We start from the raw sequence: 21,272 nt of genomic DNA on the forward strand, positions 1-21,272 counted from the left end.
GGCCAGGTGCAGTGGTTCACATCTGTAATCCCAGCACTTTGGGAGGCCGAGGCAGGCACATCACTTGAGGTCAGGAGTTCAAGACCAGCCTGGCCAACACAGTGACACCCTGTCTCTACTAAAAATACAAAAATTAGCCAGGCATGGTGGTAGCCGCCTGTAATCCCAGCTACTCGGGAGGCTGAGGCAGAGAATTAAGGCTAGGAGGCGGAGGTTGCAGTGAGTCGAGATTGCACCACTCAACTCCAGCCTGAGCAACAGAGACTCCGTCTCAAAAAAAAAAAAAAAAAATCATAGTTTTGAAAGCTTCAGGGTTCATGCTGTAGCACTATCAGCAAGATCTATGTGGGATCATGCATGGCACTAGCTCCTCTCACTAGACGCTTGATGTCTTAAGTAACACTGTATGCTACAGGCTGTGTCATTAAATGCAAAACCACCACCAAACTTTCAGTGACTAAGTCTGGGGACTAAGGGACGATCTGTTTATCCCTGTAAGACCGACCTTACAGAGCTAATTTGCTACATATCTGTGCTGCTAGGCTTGAGGCAGCGGTTCCCAAACAGAAATACCAGAATTTCCTGGGAAACTTTTAAAAACTACACAATTAAATTAAATAAGAATATCTCAGGGCAGAGCTTACAGTTTTAAAAGCTCCCAAGTGATTCTAATATGTGACCAGGGTAGAGAACCACTAAGGTGAGGTCCAATGATCAAAAAGCTCCTCAGATAGCTGGAATATTTAACCCACCTGGGGTTAAAACAGAACTGCCTTAAAGGGACTGTGTAATCAAAGTTTTGACATTAAGAGTGCTGACACATTCTTATTAGTGTATACTTACAATTAATATGGCTACAAAACAGGCTATGGTTGTGTTCCAGTCTCCACTGGCTGTTGCTGAGGCTTTACCAACCAGAACACTGTAGAAAATGAAATCTCCCAATCCAAGTTTTACTCCCCCTAAAAAGGAAAGATTACAAGTATAAAAAGGTTGGTCACTCTTTGCTATGATTTCACAATTCAAAAATATCACTGCCCTACTCAACCCCACAATGAATGAGAGAAGTCAGTAAATGATATACAAAATTAGGCTTCAGCTGTGTCTTTCTTTTTTTGTTTTCTACAATAGGAGTTCCAGATTCTATGTGACTGACTCTGGAGTCTTAACTGTAGATGCTGCTGTTATTTATCAATAACAATAATAAGTAATAATCGTCATCTATTGAATATATAGTTTATACCCAGCACTTGTACTAAGAAGTCCTTATAAGAATTCTCAGATAGGCATCATTTTATCATCTTATTAATTAATTAACATATATATATATATTTTGAGATGGAGTCTTGCTCTCTGGCCCAGGCTGGAGTGCAGTGGCATGATCTCGGCTCACTGCAAACTCTGCCTCCCAGGTTCAAGCGACTTTCCTGTCTTAGCCTCCTGAGTAGCTGGGATTACAGGCGCATGCCACCATGCCTGGCTAATTTTTGTATTTTTGATAGAGACGGGGTTTCACCATGTTGGTCAGGCTGGTCTCAAACTCCTGACTTCGTGATCCACCCACCTTGGCCTCCCAAAGTGCTGGGATTGCAGACGTGAGCCACCGCGCCCAGCCTATCATCTTATTTTTAAAAACAGCTTCATCAGGCTATGATTTATCTCATACAATACACGCCTGGCCTATTTTACTTAATATAATGTTTCTGAGGTTTAACCATGATACTGCATGTGTCTACAGTTTCTTGGAAGTTATTGGAAGCTGAATGGTTTTCCATTATATGGTTTGCTTATCCATTTACCAGTTGATGGACATCTGCATTGTTTTCAATTTGGGGCTATTCTGAACAATGCTGCTATGAACATTTATGTCCATGTCTCTGTGGGGACAGATTGTTTTCATTTCCGTTGGGTAGACTCCTGGGAGTGCAATTGCTGGGCCATGTAAGTTTAGGTTTTTAGCTTTTTAATAAACTGCCAAATCACGTTCCACACTGGCTGTTCCAGTCTGCATTTCCACCAACAACAATTGAGAGTTCCAGTTTCCTCACATCTTCACCAGCACTTGGTATTGTTAGCCTTTCTGATTCTAGTTACTCTGATTGATGATGCTGAGCATCTTTTCATGTGCTTATTAGCCATTATGTATCTCTTTTGGTAAAATGTCTAGTCAAAGCATTTCCCTATCTTAAATTTGGGCTATCGTCTTATTAAGTTGTAAGCATATTTTATTTATCCTAAAAACAAGTCCTTTAATGGGACTTCAATATGATTTGCATATATTTTCTCTCAGCTGGTAGCTTATTTTCCTTTTTTTTTTTTTTTTTTTAAGTGATCTCGGCTCACTGCAACCTCCACCTCCCGGTTTCAAGCAATTCTCCTGCCTCGGCCTCTTGAGTGGCTGGGATTACAGGCATGCACCATCACGCCCGGCTAATTTTGTATTTTTAGTAGATATGGGGTTTTACCATGTTGGCCAGGCTGGTCTCAAACTCCAAACCTCAGGTGATCCACCAACCTCGGCCTCCCAAAGTGCTGGGATTACAGGCGTGAGCCACCACACCTGGTCTTATTTTCCACTTCTTAATGGTATTTAAAAAAATTTTTTTTGGCCGGGCATAGCAGCTCACGCCTGTAATCCCAGCACTTTGGGAGGCCAAGGCGGGCAGATCACCATGTCAGGAGTTCAAGACCAGCCTGGCAAAGATGGTGAAACCCCATCTCTACTAAAAATACAAAAATTATCCGGGCATGGTGGCGCATGCCTATAGTCCCAGCTACTCAGGGAGGCTGAGGCAGGAGAATCGCTTGAACCCAGGAGGTGGAGCTTGCAGTGAGCCAAGATCGCACCACTGCACTCCAACCTGGCGACAGAGAGAGACTGTTTCCAAAAAAAAAAAAAAAAAGCACTATTAATGATATTTCCAAATAAAAGTTACATGTGACACAGAATTAGACTGTAACACTCTGAATTCATTTTATTCTCAAAAAGGTTGATAATGTAGCCGCCTAAAGGAATCCACGACTTTGCAACACAGAGGAATGTACATACTTTCTTCTGGATCTTCACCAGCAAGGATGCTGCTGGAAAGTTCCTGGACAGCAGCTCGTGACTCAGGTGTAGAGCGATGAGGCCCTAGATGACTGTCCCTCTGGGCTTCCCATTCCTCACTGAAGCCGCCATCATCATTCTCTGCAACCGTGTCTTGTGACTCCCTTTCTGTGCCTTCAAGAGAAAGTGAAAGTTACAGCTCTAATATTTAGAAAAGTTTAATACCTTTACGAAAATTACACGGAACCAGTAACTAGCTAACTGTCATTGTAACTAGCCGGCCCTTAAACCACAAAGCATGGGCTGTAGCAGTGCCTGCTGGTAGTTTATCCAATAGCTATTTTCTCCCTTATTTCTTGAGGGCAGAATCCTGAATTGTTTGGGTTCCCATCCCTCTCCCACATGACTCTGGTGGTAAATCCTGATCAATCCAAGCCAAGCATGGTAATCCCACCAAGCCTCTTCCTAACAAAAGCTCTAAGGCTGTGGGGTTATAACTTGGTATGAACCTATGAGTGGTGAAGCAAAGTCCGCTGGGATTCCTGGGGAAATTTTTCTCACTCTTTAAGAGACTAAAGGAAAAAATAAACAGTCCCTTCTATGCCTAAATGTTGCCTTATCTAGATATGAAGCCTAGAACTACAGCTGTCATGACCACCAGGAGCAGTGGGCTGAAGACCAAGCCTATACACTAGTGATGGTAGAGTAGGAAGTTGGGCTACTTGAAAACCTCCCTGAGCCACCAAATTAACCAACCTTACAAATTTCAAATGCCTACACCTCAGGCCTTCCTGTCATGTGAAGAATACATTTCTTCTTTGCTTAAGGCAACTGAGTTGGGCTTTTTATCTTTGCAACTGAAAGCTTCCTAACTGTTGGCACTCATCCCTGGATTTGGTGACAAAGTTATAAAAGTGGCTTCATTCTGGAGGGTGGATTGGGAAAGGAGGGGGAGTGAATGTCTTTATGGGCCAGTCATTTCATTATAATGACTATCAATCTCATTGAAAATGGTGAGCACGATAGTCTTAAAAAAACTTCCATACATTAAAAATAATTAAAATATTTAAGTGAAGTTCAAAGTACTTTTATTCTTCCTTCATTTTTTATAAAAGTAATACACGTTCAGAACAGAAGTAGATTTGCCATGAATAAGTACAGCTTGTGAGCTTCAGGGCCCTTCCTTGCATGGCTTCCTCTGGGAGAGCCCTCACAATTTTGTATTGGTAGTTTTGTATTCTTTTTATTATCCAGGTCTCCAAAACACCTGAGTCTTCTCTGGTTTGGAGTTGATGAAATAATGTAAGAAAAAGATTTATAAATGAAAACAGCAGTCCCTTTTCTGCCCCCTCCCTCCTCACTTCTGATACTCATTCCTACTTTAAACTCTTTTAGCCATTCCTTTTGGTATTTACCTCCATAATTAATTATAAGTAGTATGCTCATTGTGCCATAACTTGATGTTTTAATTTGGGGTACTTATTCGCCTCCTATAGAGAAGATAAAGCATTAGGTCTCATCCTCTTCTGCACGTAAATGTAACTCTTCCCGTCTTCCCAGTGCCATAACCTTGTATTAAATTCAGTTTTATATTCTCACTATGCAAATAATATTCACAACTAAACTACTTTGCTACAGCCAGAATATACTATAATTACATTTGCTTTTTTGAACAAGTTTTTGTTTTCCTTGGAAAACTGCCTCATTTTTTTCCATTGATGAATTTTATATTATTATCTATGACTAATTTATCCTGAAATGCTCTGACAGAGTTCAACCACATCAGGTAATCTCTCAGTTCGTTTTTTTGTTTGTTTTTTCCTTGCACAGATATCCCTCTCGGAGCCCTACGCCCTTTTGTTCCAATGTAACTTCTAGTTCCGTTAACACAGTGATTTAACTAGGGATAGCACCTCCCTTCTGGGGAGTGTTTGGAAATAACTAGGATGGAGGAGTTTTTGATTACCGCAAAGCCTCAAAGCCATTATTGGTATTTAGTGGGTGAGCGGCCAGGGATGTTAAATATCTTGTAATGTGAGGGGAAGTCCCACACAATGAAGAACTGTGCCCCCCAAAATATCAGCAGCACTCTCACTGAGGAAGCCTGCAGTTCCATCCAGCCTTCCCATTTCAAAGCCCTTGCTCATGCTGTCCCTCTCTTGGAAAGCTCTTCCTCCATCCTTCAGCAAGCCATCACCTATTATCACTTCCTCAGGGAAGCACCCCTTGACTTTCCAGGATACGTAAAATTCCACTATTATAAACTTTCACAGCAACTTATACGTCTTCTTTGCAGTACCTATCACAACTGTATGAATTATTTATGTAATAATTTGTTGACCATCTATCTCCCCAGATAGACTATAAGCTCCACAAGGGCAGGGGAAATCTTATTTAGTGCTATATCCGGAGGGCCTAGCACATAGTCAGGTGCTCAGTCAACATCTGTAAAAGGAATGAAATTCTGTTGTATCACTCACTCACTCATACGTACATATATACCTACATGCTCACAACCATTAGATTTTCTTTAGCTTAACACAGGTTAACTCTGTAGATTTCCTGGCTTTATAAAACATAAACTTTCCCTTTCCTGACAAACAGCACCTCAATTAAGGCCTTTTTTCCCTCACCAATATTTATTTTGCCTGTTGTTTTTCAGATTCCTCATAAAAGTTAGCCCTTTTTTGTTTTTCTTTCAAAAAGTAAGCTTTTTTTTTTAACTGTTTATATTGTGCTATTATTCCTCAATCCTTTTTTATCCTTTTTTTTTTTTAGTGTGTGGGAAGGTAGCCTCCATTCCAGAAAATTGAATTAAAGCTCCCCCTCAACTCCATCTAATAACAACTTCTAACTTGTGTTCTCCTTAATATGTTCTGTAGTATCCTTAAAGGACTTTTCACTCTCATCCTAAGTCATTATTATTATTCATTATTATTATTATTTTTGAGGCAAGATCTCACTAAGTTGCCCAGGGTAATCTGGAACTCCTTGGCTCAAGTGATCCTCTTGCCTTGGCCATGTAGCTGGGACTACAGGCTTACATAACAGGATCCAGCTCATCCCAAGTCATTCTTAACCCAGCTCATCCTAAGTCATTCTTATCCTCTTCTAAAAAGTCATATCCACCTAGAATATTTGATCTTCTCAGTATAAACATTAGCACATCTCAAATCGTATTTCAGTTACTCTGGCCATGTTAGACAAGAAGTTCCTATTGTTATGTTGTTTATATTTTGCTTTTTTTGTTTACTTATATTTCCTTTATTGTCTGTATCTTTTAGGAGGTTCTTACTTTTACATGTTTGGACAAAGTTTTTTTTTCTTTTTAAAATCATGACTTCTAAAAAACAAACAAAAAACAAAAACAAAATCATAACCTCAACCTGAACCTTTCCATACTGGTATTCTGTATTTAATGGGAGGTGTCTTAACCTAGGGGTGCCTTGACTGTATTGTTGGGTTATGAGTATATGAACTCCTTAAATATTTATCTGTGTATTTACTGGGCATTACTATAGTTTTCAAGAGATTCTCAAAGGAGTCTATGATCAAAGAAAGATAATGAAAACATTGCTATACTGTTAGCTTATAAGATAACAGTGACCCTGAAAAACCAAGATATTATCTAATAAAAGTTACCTACTTTCTGCATTATACTTGGAATTTTTGGATACTCTCCTTTGAGCTTCCGGGTCTCCTTCTGCCATATTCACCAACCACACCATTGTTGCTGTTGAGAAAGACAAAATTCCAGGTAAGCACTGGATACACAAAGTATGCACAGACAACACACAGGCCATCATTTCTCCACACAAATCGCCAATCTTCCTAATGCTGCCTTAAGACTGTTCAACAATCAGAAGTAAAAATAATAAAAGGTTCTCTTTGGTTTTAGCAGATAAGAGAAAAAGTTCTGAAACTGAATGTTTACTGTAGTGCTCAAACTGCACCTGCTATCACAAAACTCTTCATCATCATTTTTAGTCCGTGAAAAGTAACCAGAAGGAAAACTGTTCAGGCCAGCAAGATTCCACTGAAACAATAGCTGGACTAGTCGAATGTTCTAAATTCCAGGACAAACTGGAGCTCACAAAAGCCTCAGATGGTGATTATAATTCAAAAGATGCACAGAGTAAATTTCCTTCATAATATGTCTCACTTTTAGAACGTTCAATGATGCTAAACCATGTTTTAAACTTGAAGTGAGAAAAAACGTTAAAAGCAATAAACATAATAGGGATAGTCAAGTGGCCTCCTCTGTGACCCTTCTACAAAAACACATGTATATCAATATATCAATCTAGATCTAGATATACACATGTGCATCTCTACCACATATTAGTTCAGAGACAACGTGAAAACTTTAAAATGGTGCTTCTCTATTTCAGGCAGGAATGAAAAATAGTATAATCCCCATTGGTGGGAAATTTGGTAACATCTAATAAAACTACATGTCCATTAACCCTTTAACCCAGCAATACTACATTTTGGAACTTATCCTGAAGATACATCAACAATAACACTAAAGTACATATAAACAAACACATGACATATGGGGCTATGGTGGGAACCAAATGCCAGCAACAAGCTGAGTCCAATCTGGTCACAGTAATTTTAAACAAGATACTTAGCATTTATGTCTCTCTGGCTTTTTATCACTATAATTTTATCCATGTTTCTAATACTTAGGCTTCTTGAAGAACTTATGAAAGAAATACACAAAGAAGCTGAACGACCGCCTTGTTATTTCTGAGGTCAACCAAGTTTCATTACAGGATAACACAACCAAATGATCAAAAGTTAACAGAAACCAGGCAGGCAATACACTGTTTAACGAAATCCAGATCTAAAGAAGAAAAACTGAAGGGCAACCACCAAGTATGAGGTTTATGGATTAGTTTTTATTTTTTCTAAAAACAGGGTCTCACTGTGTTGCCCAGGCTGGACTCAAACTCCTGGGCTCAAGCAATCCTCCTGCCTCAGCCTCCCAAAATGCTAGGATTACAGGCATGAGCCACTGCACCCAGCCTGTTTATGGATTTCTATAGCCTTTTGGAAATGAAGGCACCAGCAATTTACTAGGTTTTCATTCTTTATATAAGTATGAAAAAATATAGCTACGAGCCCCTTTGTTTTAAGGGCTAATAGTATCATGAAAATCAATGGCCAGCTAACTTTTTCTGTAAATGGCCAGGGAGTAAACATTTCAGGTTTTGTGCATCACATATTCTTCCTTTTTCATTTTTTTTTTTAAATGTAAAAAGCATTTTTAGCTTATAAGCTGTACAGAAAACAGGCAATGGGCCACATTTGGCTTCAAGCAATAGTTTGCTAATCCCATGTTAATTATCATAAATAGTACATTTGTTAAATAGTCCTAAAATAATATTTTTTAAAAATCACTTTTCCTTTCACCTTAACACCAAATACCTTAGATCAATAGGAAAATAAGCAGATTTCTTGTTTAAATTAAAAAAAAAAAAAAAAAGGCCTGGCACGGTGGCTCATACCTGTAATTCCAGCACTTTGGGAGTCTGAGGTGGGTGGATCACCTGAGGTCAGGAGTTCAAGACCAGCCTGACCAACATGGAGAAACCCTGTCTTTACTAAAAATACAAAATTAGCCCGGTGTGGTGGTACATGTCTGTAATCCCAGCAATTTGGGAGGCTGAGACAGGAGAATTGCTTGAATCCGGGAGGCGGAGGCTGTGGTGAGCCGAGATCGCGCCATTGCACTCCAGCCTGGGCAATGAGAGCAAAACACTCTGTCTCAAAAAAAAAAAGAAAAGAAAAGAAAAAAAAATTTCTTAATGTAGCCTAGGCTGGTCTTGAACTCCTGGGCTCAAGCAATCCTCCTGCCTCTACCTCCCAAAGTCCTGGGATTACAGTCACACCCAGCTGGAAAATATGCAGATTTAAAAATTAACATAATATACCCTCCTCCAACTGATATGAAATCAAAAAGCTTTAGGTAAAATGATCTACCTCAAGGAATTGTTAAGTTTCCCTTCTAGTTAAGCTCTCAGAGTGAACCACTTCTACTAATGACCACTAGGTAAGAATAAACTGGCTCAAAAAGTAGGTGTATAATTTTTCTGTCAAAAGACAGAAGTAAAAAACAAAAATGCTCATACATTTCCTGTCAGTAAGAGCATTTTGCAAACTGAATACCCTAAACTGGGAGACAGTATTAAAATGCATAAAAGAATTATATTCATTGATTTTTAGAGAACAAATAGCCAGGATGACTGATTTAAAACTTTTTATATTCATGCTTATATTCACTTCAGGGAAAAAGTACTCATTGGCATTGCTGCTTTTTACAGTTAAAAAACAGAATGTAAGAAAAAAATGTAAGAAAAATGTAAGAAAAAATTCTTACATTCTGTTAAAAAAACAAAATAAAGGCCGGGTGCGGTGGCTCATGCCTGTAATCCCAGCACTTTGGGAGGCTGAGGCAGGTGGATAACCTGAGGTCCTGAGTTCGAGACCAGCCTGGTCAACATGGTGAAACCCCATCTCTACTAAAAATACAAAAAATTAGCCGGGCTTGGTGGCAGGCGTCTGTAATCCCAGATACTCAGGAGGCTGAGGAAGGAGAATCTCTTGAACCCAGGAGGCGGAGGTTGCAGTGAGCCGAGATTGCGCCATTGCACTTCAGCCTGGGCAACAAGAGCGAAACTCCATCTCAAAAACAAAAAAAACAAAACCTCTCAAACTCAATGATTTATAAAATCCTCAAATCTTCACCAGACATTTATTATTGCAAAAGAACAGATGCAATCTTCAACCTACCTGATCTACACAGGAGGTAAGGGTTTATACTCCTATTTTCCCACGTATGTTGAACTGTTTCTAAAATATTTCAGAATGTCTTATGTTCTGTGGTCATTAAATAGACTTGAGAGCTTTTTAAAAAACACATGCTAATCATCTCTGTATCATTCCAATTTTAGTATTATGTGCTGCTAAAGCGAGCACAGATGTGAGTTTTAAAAATATTATATAAGATAGATATTTTAAAACACAGTAAATACTTCTGAGTATTAAATTAACATACATGTTTAATGTTACGGCAGACTGAAAGTCTGGTAATAATTCCTCACCCATCCCTGTACTCATACTCTTGACATGGACTCACTTTTAGTAGAATGTATTTTCCCTTCTCCCAACCTGTGGCTCAACTAAAAATATGGAAAAAAAATTAGCCAGGCATAGTGGCACATGCTCGTAATCTCAACTACTCGGGAGGCTGAGGCAGGAGAATTGCCTGAACCCAGGAGATGGAGGTTACAGTGAACCGAGACTGCACCACTGCACTCCGGCCTGGGCGACAGAGCAAGACTCACCTCAAAAATAAAATAAAACAGGTTGGGTGCAGTGGCTCATGTCTGTAATCCCAGCACTTTGGGAGGCCGAGGCGGGTGGATCACTTGAGGTGGGGAGTTCCAGGCCAGCCCGGCCAATCTGGCGAAACCTCATCTCTACTAAAAATACAAACATTAGACGGATATGGAGGTGGGTGCTTATAACCCCAGCTACTCGGGAGGCTGAGACAGGACAATTGCTTGAACCCAGGAGGCGGGGGTTGCAGTGAGCCAAGATCATGCCACTGCACTCCAGCCCGAGCAACAGAGCAAAAGACTCTGTTTCCAAAAAACAAAAAAAAACAAAAAAAAACAGCCCAGGTGCAGTGGCTCATGCCTGTAATCCCAGTACTTTGGAAGGCCGAGGAGGGTGGATCATGAGATCAGGAGATCGAGACCATCCTGACTAACACGGTGAAACCCCGTCTCTACTAAAAGTACAAAAAATTAGCCGGGCACGGTGGCGGGCGCCTGTAGTCCCAGCTACATGGGAGGCTGAGGCAGGAGAATGGTGTGAACCGGGGAGGCAGAGCTTGCAGTGAGCCGAGACTGGGCCACTATACTCCAGCCTGGGCGACAGAGCGAGACTCCGTCTCAACAACAACAACAACAAAAAATAGAATCTTCCCTCTCCTTGAAACACCTTTCCTGAAACCTGTTCTCCTATCAGGTCACCACCTGCTCTGCCTACAAGACAGGAATCTTTGATGTAGTGCATGACATTTACTATACCTCTCCTTCTTCACCACCCATTCTCTGCCCTACACTATCACTTCCACTGCCAGCACTGGCAAACCCCTGATACATGCATGCACACATATGCACTTTCCCTTTGGAGTATTGCTTCTGGTTCTATCACTCTACTGAAACTGCTCTCTTCAATGTCACTAATGACATCTTAGGGAGCAAATACTGTATGGTTTACAGTCCTCATTACCTTTGACTTCTTTATAACATTTGATATTCTCTTTTTTTGGGGGGGGGGGGTTGAAGCCTTGCTCTGTCACCCAGGCTGGAATGCAGTGGCACAATCATGGCTCACTGTAACCTCCGCCTCCTGGGTTCAAGTGATCTTCCCACCTCAGCCTCCCAAGTAACTGGGATTACAAGCGTGCACCACTACACCCAGCTGATTTTTATATTTTTAGCAAAGACAGGGTTTCACCATGTTGGCCAGGCTGGTCTCGAATTCCTGATCTCAAGTGATCCGCCCACCTAGACCTCCCAAAGTGCTGGGATTACAAACGTGAGCCACCATGCCCAGCCTCTCTCCTTGAAATTGTTTTTCCAGTTACTCAACAGAAAAATTGGCAAAAAACATCTACAAGGATATACATCAAACTGATAACAGGGGTAAGTACTTGATAAGGCATTAAGATTAGAGATGATAGTTACCGTGAAATTTATTTTTATCTGTAATTTTTATCCTTTTTCAAGGATAATGTATTACTTGTATAATTAAGATTAATTTTACAGGGCTGGGAGCAGTGGCTCACGCCTGTAATCCTAATGCTTTGGGAGGCCGAGGCAGTTGGATCGCTTGAGACCAGGCTGGCCAACATGGTGAAATCCCATCTCTACTAAAAATACAAAAATTTGCCAGGCATGGTGGCATGTGCCTGTAATTCCAGCTACTTGAGAGGGTGAGGGAGGAGAATTGCTTGAACCTGGGAGACAGGTTGCAGTGAGTTGAGATTGCGCCACTGTACTCCAGCCTGGCTGACAGGGAGAGACTCTGTCTCACAGAAAAAAAAAAAAAAAAGATTAATTTCACAAATATGAAAAAGATTATACCAAGCCCGTTACAAAATAAATTCAGATCTGTAGCTAAGAAACACATGAAAAAAAAGTTCAAATAATCACCCAAGCATTAGACAAACAATAAAAAATAAAACAAGATTTTTTTTTTGCCTGTTAGATCTCTCTCTCAGACATACATACGTGCATGTATGCACAGACACAGGCAAGGATTAACAAAGGGGTGGCCAGGCATGGTGGCTCACACCTGTAATCCTAGCATTTTGGGAGGCCTAGACGGGCGGATCACCTCAAGTCAGGAGTTTGAGACCCAGCCTGGTCAACATGGTGAAACCGTGTTTCTACTAAAAATACAAAAAATTAGCTGGGCATGGTGGCACACGCCCGTAATCCCAGCCACTCCAGAGGCTGAGGCAGGACAACTGCTTGAACCCGGGAGACGGAGGTTGCAATGAGCTGAGATCACGCCACTGCACTCCAGCCTGCGTGACATAGCGAGACTCAGTCTCCAAAACAAAACACCAAAGGTGTAAGGAAACTGGTACTTTCGTTTACTGAAGGGAATGTAAACTGGCATAGCTTTTTTATGAGGTAATATGGCAAACTATCAAAATTTAAATACACACATCCTTTGACTTAGCAACTCTAAGAATACATCTTATAATAATATTCGTAAGTTCATCGATGCCCTCTGTAAGTGCTGCCTGTGATAGAAAATAAATTGAAATTATCTAAACGTCCATCAATGAGGATACCCACCACTGAATATCTACATAAGAGAATACTATGCAGCCATTTCATGTGCTGACATCAAAAAACAGTCATGATACTGTAAAGTGAAAAATACTGGCTTGCCCAATTTTCCAATATTTTCTTCTACTTCCTGTAGTATCCTCTCGTTTCATTCTCTAAACATAGTAGTTGACAAAGTTTGACCCTTGTCTTCCTCTTCTCTTCTGCTTTTATTTGAATGGCTCGACAGTTCACAGAGCTTAACTATCACCTCTCTGCTAATGTTCTTCAAGTCTCTATCTCGAATATCAACTTTTTCCCAAGCTCTAGTACTTCATTTCTAAACTTCTGCTAGCAATGTCTACCTCAGTGACCCACAGGTACTGTCAACTAAATTAGATATGAGCCACAGAAAGATCTAAAACTAAACAGATTCCTCACACAAGAAAACATGGCCAGGCATGGTGGCTCATACTTGTAACCCAAGCACTTCGGGAGGTCAAGGCAGGAGGATCGCTTAAGCCCAGGAGTTCAAGACCAGCCTGGGCAACATGGCAAAACCCTGTCTCTACATAAAATACAAAAAAATTAGCCAGGCGTGGTAGTGTGTGCCTGTAGTCACAGCTACTTGGGAGCCTGAGGTGGGTGGATAACCTGAGCCTGGGAGGTCAAGGCTGCAGTGAGCCGTGATCACACCACTGTACTCCAGCCTGGGTGGGAGTGAGACCCTGTCTCAACAACAGCAACAAGAAAACACAGGAAAGCATTTTTTCTTCATCACCTTTCCTTCAAGCTTACAACTTCTCTCCTCAGTTGCTAGAACTATTGATTCTACCTCTGAATCCTCTCATCAACTCTTTCCCTTGATTGCTACTGCCACTACCATAATTCAAACCCCATTAATTTCCACCTAGATCATGGCAACATCATCTTAATTATGCCTAGTATGCTTCTCATGATCTCAGTGTCCACCCAACAATTCATCTCACACAGTGCTGCCAGCTTACGAAGGCACAGCTCTGCTCACATTACCCTTCCGCTCAACAATCTCCGTTCCCCAGTGATCACTGAATAGCAGACAGACATCTAAACCAGTCACTCAAAGGAAACCTTGAGCTTGCGCCCTAATCAATAACTCCTAACAGGTTTTAAAATGGGAATGCTGGTTCCCCAACATCTAAATATTTCCTTTCTTTCTATTCATATTGCAAACTCTCTTGAATCAACATCAGGTAGAAGACAATCATCTGCAAGGAAAGAAAGAGATCTGCAGGAGTTTCAGGAATGCTGTGCATTTAAGATGAGAACAAGTACCATGAAAACGACCACAGTTACATGTGCTTCAGTTCCAATAAATTCTACGCTGATTACTACTTCAATATCATTCTCAAATACTTACAGGAGTAAATGAGAGCTGGAAAAAGTGTTTCATTTCTCTCCTGAGCTGTCTCAACCAGCATACGAAGTGGACCTTTCGGACACAAAACAGCCACTAAATCTAGAAAAAGAAAAACAGAAAAGACATCTGATAAAATGTATGGGCTAAACTTGTAAATGGGTGTTAGGGAGGAATTAACGAAGGGAAAAGGTTTAATGTTTTTTGTCTCTTTTTACACAAAAAGATGTTGAATGAATATGAAATAAATAGCAGGTGAACTGGTGGGGATGGGGGGACAACCTAAACAATATAAAACCACACAGAACATCTGTAAAAATTTCATTTGGGTTTGACTGCTATTTGCTTAGTGTACAGTGTATCGTTACTGGGGTATAGGAATAAGTCTTCCCAGTTTAAAGGAAAGCTGCAGAGATGATGATGAGATAGACTATTTTAAGCAGTTGTCAACCTACAGTGATCAGAATCAGGGAGAAGTCACTTCTAAACTAATCACAGATATGCACTATAAATAAAAAGATTACTCCGAGATGAATTTAATACAGGGGATTTGACTGAACTTTTCAAAATATGAAGAGCAGAGTAGAAGAAATTCATCTCTTCTTCTTTTTAAAAGCAGTATTATGTACTACTGAGAAATACCTGAAATAAGAGGGCAGTAATTTAAAACAAAATGGTAACTCTCTGCAAGATAAAGTTTATTACTTCTTTACTCTTTGGTCACATTAAATATTCAGGTCTCAGAACATATGTGGTGCTGAAAAGTAGCTTATTTTACAAAAATAATAAATCAGAGGAAACAATATGCCTAAGTTATTCCTGTTTATACCACCATTTCTTTCCATCAACTGCAATTTTCCTTTCATTTTCTGTCATGAAAATTCAGAATATAGGCTGGGCACAGTGGCTCACGCCTGTAATCCCAGCACTTTGGGAGGCCAAGGTGGGCGGATCATGAGGTCAGGAGATCGAGACCAACCTGGCTAACACAGTGAAACCCCGTCTCTACTAAAAATACAAAAAAATTAGCCGGGCGTGGTGGCGGGCGCCTGTAGTCCCAGCTACTCGGGAGGCTGAAGCAGGAGAATAGTGTGAACCCAGGAGGCGGAGCTTGCAGTGAGCCAAGATCATGCCACTGCACTCCAGCCTGGGCAATACAGCAAGATTCCATCTCAAAAAAAAAAAAAAACCTCAGAATATAAAAATATAGAAATAATTTTAAACACTTAAAAATATAAAACAGGTATAGCTAAACTTGTAAAGGAAGAATTGACAGCTTGTGTTGACATTATTGTCACTTAGATGCATTTAAATTTAAAAATTTCATGTCTTGCCAGGCACAGTGGCTTATGCTTGTAATTCCAGCACTTTGGGGAGGCTGAGGCAGATTACTTGTGCTCAGGAGTTTGAGATCAGCCTGGCCAAAATGGAAAAACCCCATCTCTACCAAAAATACAAAAAAATAGCAGCTCACGGTGGCAGGTGCCTACAGTCTCAGCTACTCAGGAAGCTGAGGTGGGAGGATTGCCTGAGCCCTGGAGGTGGAGGTTGCAGTTAGCCAAGATGGCGCCACTGCACTCCAGCCTAGGTGACAGAGTAAGACCCTGTCTCAAAAAAAAAAAAAAAATTCATGCCTCGAAGTGGTCATGTCTCTTTGTATAATAATATATATATGTACAATATAATATAGTATACAGAGGACCATAAGATAGTACAATAATAAAACACACACACACAGAAATCTCTACTCTCACCACTTCTACTTCAATTTGTTTGCATGAGAAGTCTGCCCTGCTCTAAAGTAATGAGATTTTCAACTTGTTTGACTCTGCCACATTCCGCAACTATTTCAGTTTTATTCTTTACTCTCCCTTAAAGAATTGCTAAATGATAAATCTGTTTATTTTTGCTTTGTTTTGAGACAGAGTTTCACTCTTGTTCCCCAGGCTGGAGTGCAGTGGCATGATCTCGGCTCACCGCAACCTCCACCTCCTGGGTTCAAGCGATTCTCCTGCCTCAGCCTCCCGAGTAGCTGGGATTACAGGCATGAGCCACCAAGCCCGGCTAATTTTGTATTTTTAGTAGAGACGGGGTTTCTCCATGTTGGTCAGGCTGGTCTCGAACTCCTAACCTCAGGTGATCCGCCCTCCTCGGCCTCCCAAAGTGCTGGGATTACAGGCCTGAGCCACCGCGCCCGGCCAAATCTGCTTATTTTTTAGAGTAATTAAATTAAAATTGCTTTTGCTTTGAAAATTTCAGAACTTTTCTGACAAATTAAATCTTGAAACATTGTAAAAATGGAGCCGAGAATCACTACTCTAAACATTGGGTACAAAAATCTCTTTTGTTTAAAAGGAACTCAAAGCTCTGTAGAGATACTCATTTGTATGATGTGCAGACAGAATGGAGGGCTGATGGTAAAAATATTGTAATACAGTGAAAAGAATATTGGACTTGGGATTCAGATTCGAGATCAGAGTTTAAGCTTGGGCAAATAATTTACCTCTGTAAACTTCAAGTTTCTTAGCAGTAAAACAGGGATAATAACTACCTTGATATTTCATAGGATTATATAAAAATGTAACACTGGGTTGGGTACAGTGGCTCACGCCTCAGCACTTTGGGAGGCTGCTTGAGGCCAGGAGGTCAACACCAACCTGTGCCTGTAGTCTTATCTACTCGGGAGGCTGAGACAGGAGGACTGCTTGAGCCCAGGCTTCTGAAGCTACAGTGAGCTATAATCGTGCCACTTCACTTCAGCCTGGGAGACACAGTGAGATCCTGTTTCTTAAAACAGAAAAAATTTACTGATAGACACTGTTCTAAGTGTATTATTGTATTAAATAGATCATTTAATTTAATCTTCATAACTGACTTAGGAGTTGAGTAACTTGTGTGGTCAAATAGCTAGCAAGTGATGACTAGCCCAGGCGCAGTGGTTACATCTGTAATCCCAGCACTTTGCGAGGCTGAGGCGGGCAGATCATTTGAGGTCAGGAGTTTGAGACCAGCCTGGCCAACATGGCAAAACCCCGTCTCTACTAAAAATACAAAAATTAGCTGGGCGTGGTGGTGCACACCTGTAGTCCTAGCTACTCGGGAGGCCGAGGCAGGAGAATCACTTGACCCTGGGAGGCAGAGGTTGTAGTGAGCTGAGATCACACCACTGCACTCCAACCTGGGTGATAAGTGAGACTCCATCTCAAAAAAAAAGTGATGAACCCAGACATTCTGTCTCCAGACCCGGCATTCTTACTCACAGCTAAGCAAGAACAGATGGTTACTTTGCAAACCATCAAGTACTATACAACATTAGGTAATTATGAAAGTCAGAGAGAGTATATGACTTCTATAGTTCCACAACTGATTACTCAAATACAAGAACAGAACCAGTTCAATCCTATTTCCACAGACTTCTTCGTCAATCAAACAAGGATGATGTTTCCTATTACAGGCCACCAAACATTTTAGTAAGTATGTAAATAGTGATAAAAGTGTATGGCCAGGCCAGGCATGGTGGCTCACGCCTATAATCCCAACACTTTGGGAGGCCGAGGCAGGTGAATCATGAGGTCAGGAGATCGAGACCCATTCTGGCTAACATAGTGAAACCCTGTCTCCATTAAAAATACAAAAAAATTAGCCAGGCGTGGTTGCAGGCACGGTTGCAGGCGCCTGTAGTCCCAGCTACTCGGAAGGCTGAGGCAGAAGAATGGCATGAACCTGGGAGGTGGAGCTTGCAGTGAGCCGAGTTTGCGCCACTGCACTCCAGCCTGGGCGCAACAGAGCCAGACTCCGTCTCAAAAAAAAAAAAAAAATGTATGGCCAGGTATGGTGGCTCATGCTTGTAATCCCAACACTTTGGAAGGCTGAGATGGGAGGATCCCTTGAGGCCAGGAGTTTCAGACAAGCCTGGGAAACACAGTAAGATCTCATCTTCGGAAAAAAAATTTTTTTTTTTTTTTTTTAAAATTAGGCATGGTAGTGCATGCCTGTAGTTCTATCTACTTTGGAGGCTGAGGTGGGAGGATTGTCTGAGCCCAGGACAGGAGTTTGAGGCTGCAGTAAGCCATGATCATGCCACTGTACTCTAGCGTGGATAACAGAGAGGGATTCTATCTCTAGAAGAAAAAAACAAAAAGAAAAAAAAGAGTATGGCCATGGCCTTATAAGATAGAAGGGGTCACATATTAATCTCTGAAAATGCATCTCTTTTTGGCTTTCAAACAGGGCAATAGCCCCAGAGTACGTACCTGAAAGCTGCCTGGGTTAATGGTTAGAGTATGTTCTAACTGTTCAGGACCCATGTCACACTGGTGGTAGAATGTGTATCTCACACTGTCCAAATTGGTTTTATTTTTAAAAGAATAATTCCATACATTACCTTATAAAAGTAGGTAACCTAATTTTGATTTTAAGTGAATTGAGGCCAGATGCAATGGCTCACTCCTATAATCCCAATACCTTGAGAAGCCAAAGCAGGAGGATTGCTTGAGCCCAAGAGTTCAAGACCAGCCTAGGCAATATAGTGAGACCTTCTCTCTACAAAAAATAAAAAAGTTAGTCAGGCATGGTGGTGCACACCTGTAGTCCTAGCTACTTGAGAGGCTGAAGTGGGAGGATTGCAAGAGCCCGGGAGTTCAAGGTTGCAGTGAGCTATGATTGCACCACTGCACCCCAGCCTAGGTGACACAGCAAGACTTTGTCTCAAAAAAAAAAAAAAAAGAAAAAAGCTTATGCAGTATCATATAAAGGAAAAAAACATTTAAAAAATGAATTGAGCGTTTTGTGTGTCTACCACTCTGTGTTTTTTGGTTTTTTTTTTTTTTTTTTGCTTTTTTTTTGAGACAGTCCTGCTCTGTCACCCAGGCTAGAGTGCAGTGGCACCATATCGGCTCACTGCAACCTCCTCCTCCTGGGTTCAAGCAATTCTCCTGCCTCAACCCCCCAAGTTGCTGGGATTACAGGGGAACGCCACCACCACACCCAGCTAATTTTTGTATTTTTAGTAGAGACAGGGTTTCACCAGCTTGTCAAAACCTCAAAATCTTTAAAAAAAAAAAAAATTTTTTTTGAGACAAGGTCTTGTTCTGTCACTCAGGCTGGAATGCAGTGATGCAATCATGGCTCACTGCAGCCTAGACCTCCTGGGCTCAATCGATCCTCCCACCTCAGCCTCCTAAGTAGCTGGGACTACAGGTGTGCACCACCAAGCCTGGCTAATTTTTGTATTTTCTGTAGATACGAGGTTTTGCCATGTTGCCCAGGCTGGTCTTGAACTCTGGGCTTAGGTGATCTGCCCGCCTCGGCCTCCCAAAGTACTGAGATTACAGGCATGAGCTACCATGCCCCGCTGAAATCTTCAAATGAAAAAGTTATTATAGCGAATTAATGATTTACTGAAGAGCTATGGGATATACATTTTACCATTTTCTCTAAATCAAGATGAAGAGACAAGGAAAGAAAACACTCCAGTGGGGCATTCCTGTGACAAACAAATTATCAGTCTTGGGCTTTACCATATACTGAAATCACAGCCAAGATGAGCCACGCAGTCCATTCAGGCAGGTACTTGATAAACACCAGGGCCATGAGGGCACTAATCATAATGAGATATGCCTGCTGGAGTCGAAGTGGACCTTTCCAGTGAATGGAAATCATTCCCACCACACCAAAATTCCAGATCAGGAGTGCAACAGTAATGTAGTCCACAGCAACGTTATAGGTTTTAAACACTTCCCTGAAAAAAAATTAAACAGATTTTAAAAGATTTATGTACAATTATTTTCATCAAAACATTATTTAGGCCGGGCGCGGTGGTTCAAGCCTATAATCCCAGCACTTTGGGAGGCCGAGACCGGCAGATCACGAGGTCAGGAGATCGAGACCAACCTGGCTAACCCGGTGAAACCCCGTCTCTACTAAAACATACAAAAAACTAGCCAGGCGTGGTGGCGGGCGCCTGTAGTCCCAGCAACTCGGGAGGCTGAGGCAGGAGAATGGTGTGAACCCCGGAGGCGGAGCTTGCAATAAGCCAAGATCTGGCCACTGCACTCCAGCCTGGGCGACAGAGCGAGACTCCGTCTCAAAAAAAAAAGAAAAAAACATTATTTAGAATAATGTGATGGCTCCCAAACATTAGATATTCATATCCCACCTTTATAATTTTACCATAACCTATATCAACTGTGCTATTATTTATTTAATACTTTCCTTTAAATTAATTTACTCTTTTTTGGTTGGGTTTTTTTTTTTTTTGGAGCCAGGATCTCATTTTGTTGCCCAGGCTGGAGTAAAGTGGTGCAATCACGGCTCACTGCAGTCTTGACCTCTGGAGATCAGGTGGTCCTCCCAGCTCAGCCTCCTAAGTAGCTGGGACAATAGGTGTGTGCCACCATGCCCAACTAATTTTTCTAATGTTTTTTGTAGAGATAGGGTTTCACCATGTTTGCCTAGGTTGATCTAAAACTCCTGGGTTCAAGCAATCCACCTGCCTCAGCTTCCCAAAGTGCTGGGATTACAAGCATGAGCCATGGTGCCTGGACAATTAATTCACTTTTTTCCCTCAAGTTGAACAATTCACTTTTTTTCCCAAGCTGAACTTTTTCTTAACAGGAAGCTCTGTATCATTCATATAAATGGGAAATCAGCTGCACAGGCCATAACTATAAAAATAATTACAAAAAGGAAAAAAGATCATATAATACCTAAAATACCACACTATACTTTGGGAAATATTAGTTTAAAACATCTGAAATTAGAAAAAATTAAACATGTGCTAAAAAATTTTATAGCTAGGACATACATTTTCATACAATGAGATTTAGCAGTCATTAAAAATAGATATATGAAGGATAGGCAAAGTGGTTTACGCTCTAATCCCAGCACTTTGGGAGGCTGAGGTGGGAGGAACTTGAGGCCAAGAATTCCAGACCAGCCTGGGCAACACAGTGAGACTCTACCACTA

The 21,272-nt window shown here is 41.1% G+C and overlaps 1 protein-coding gene across 5 annotated transcripts in view; it reads right to left on the reverse strand.

The window, feature by feature from the left end:
• Positions 1 to 21,272, reverse strand: part of PSEN1 (presenilin 1) — a 95,894-nt gene that overhangs the window by 6,265 nt on the left and 68,357 nt on the right. For all 5 annotated transcript variants that reach the window (XM_011983101.1, XM_011983099.1, XM_011983100.1 and 2 more), the window contains 5 exons: positions 19,825 to 20,045; positions 14,309 to 14,407; positions 6,696 to 6,782; positions 3,050 to 3,223; positions 844 to 962 (listed from right to left, as the gene is read on the reverse strand). In XM_011983101.1, coding sequence (XP_011838491.1) covers positions 844 to 962; positions 3,050 to 3,223; positions 6,696 to 6,782; positions 14,309 to 14,407; positions 19,825 to 20,045 — 700 coding nt within the window. The remainder of the gene's footprint in view (positions 1 to 843; positions 963 to 3,049; positions 3,224 to 6,695; positions 6,783 to 14,308; positions 14,408 to 19,824; positions 20,046 to 21,272) is intronic.

This window comes from Mandrillus leucophaeus, unplaced genomic scaffold (genome assembly GCF_000951045.1).
Source record: "Mandrillus leucophaeus isolate KB7577 unplaced genomic scaffold, Mleu.le_1.0 Scaffold246, whole genome shotgun sequence".
Classification (NCBI taxonomy): domain Eukaryota; kingdom Metazoa; phylum Chordata; class Mammalia; order Primates; family Cercopithecidae; genus Mandrillus; species Mandrillus leucophaeus.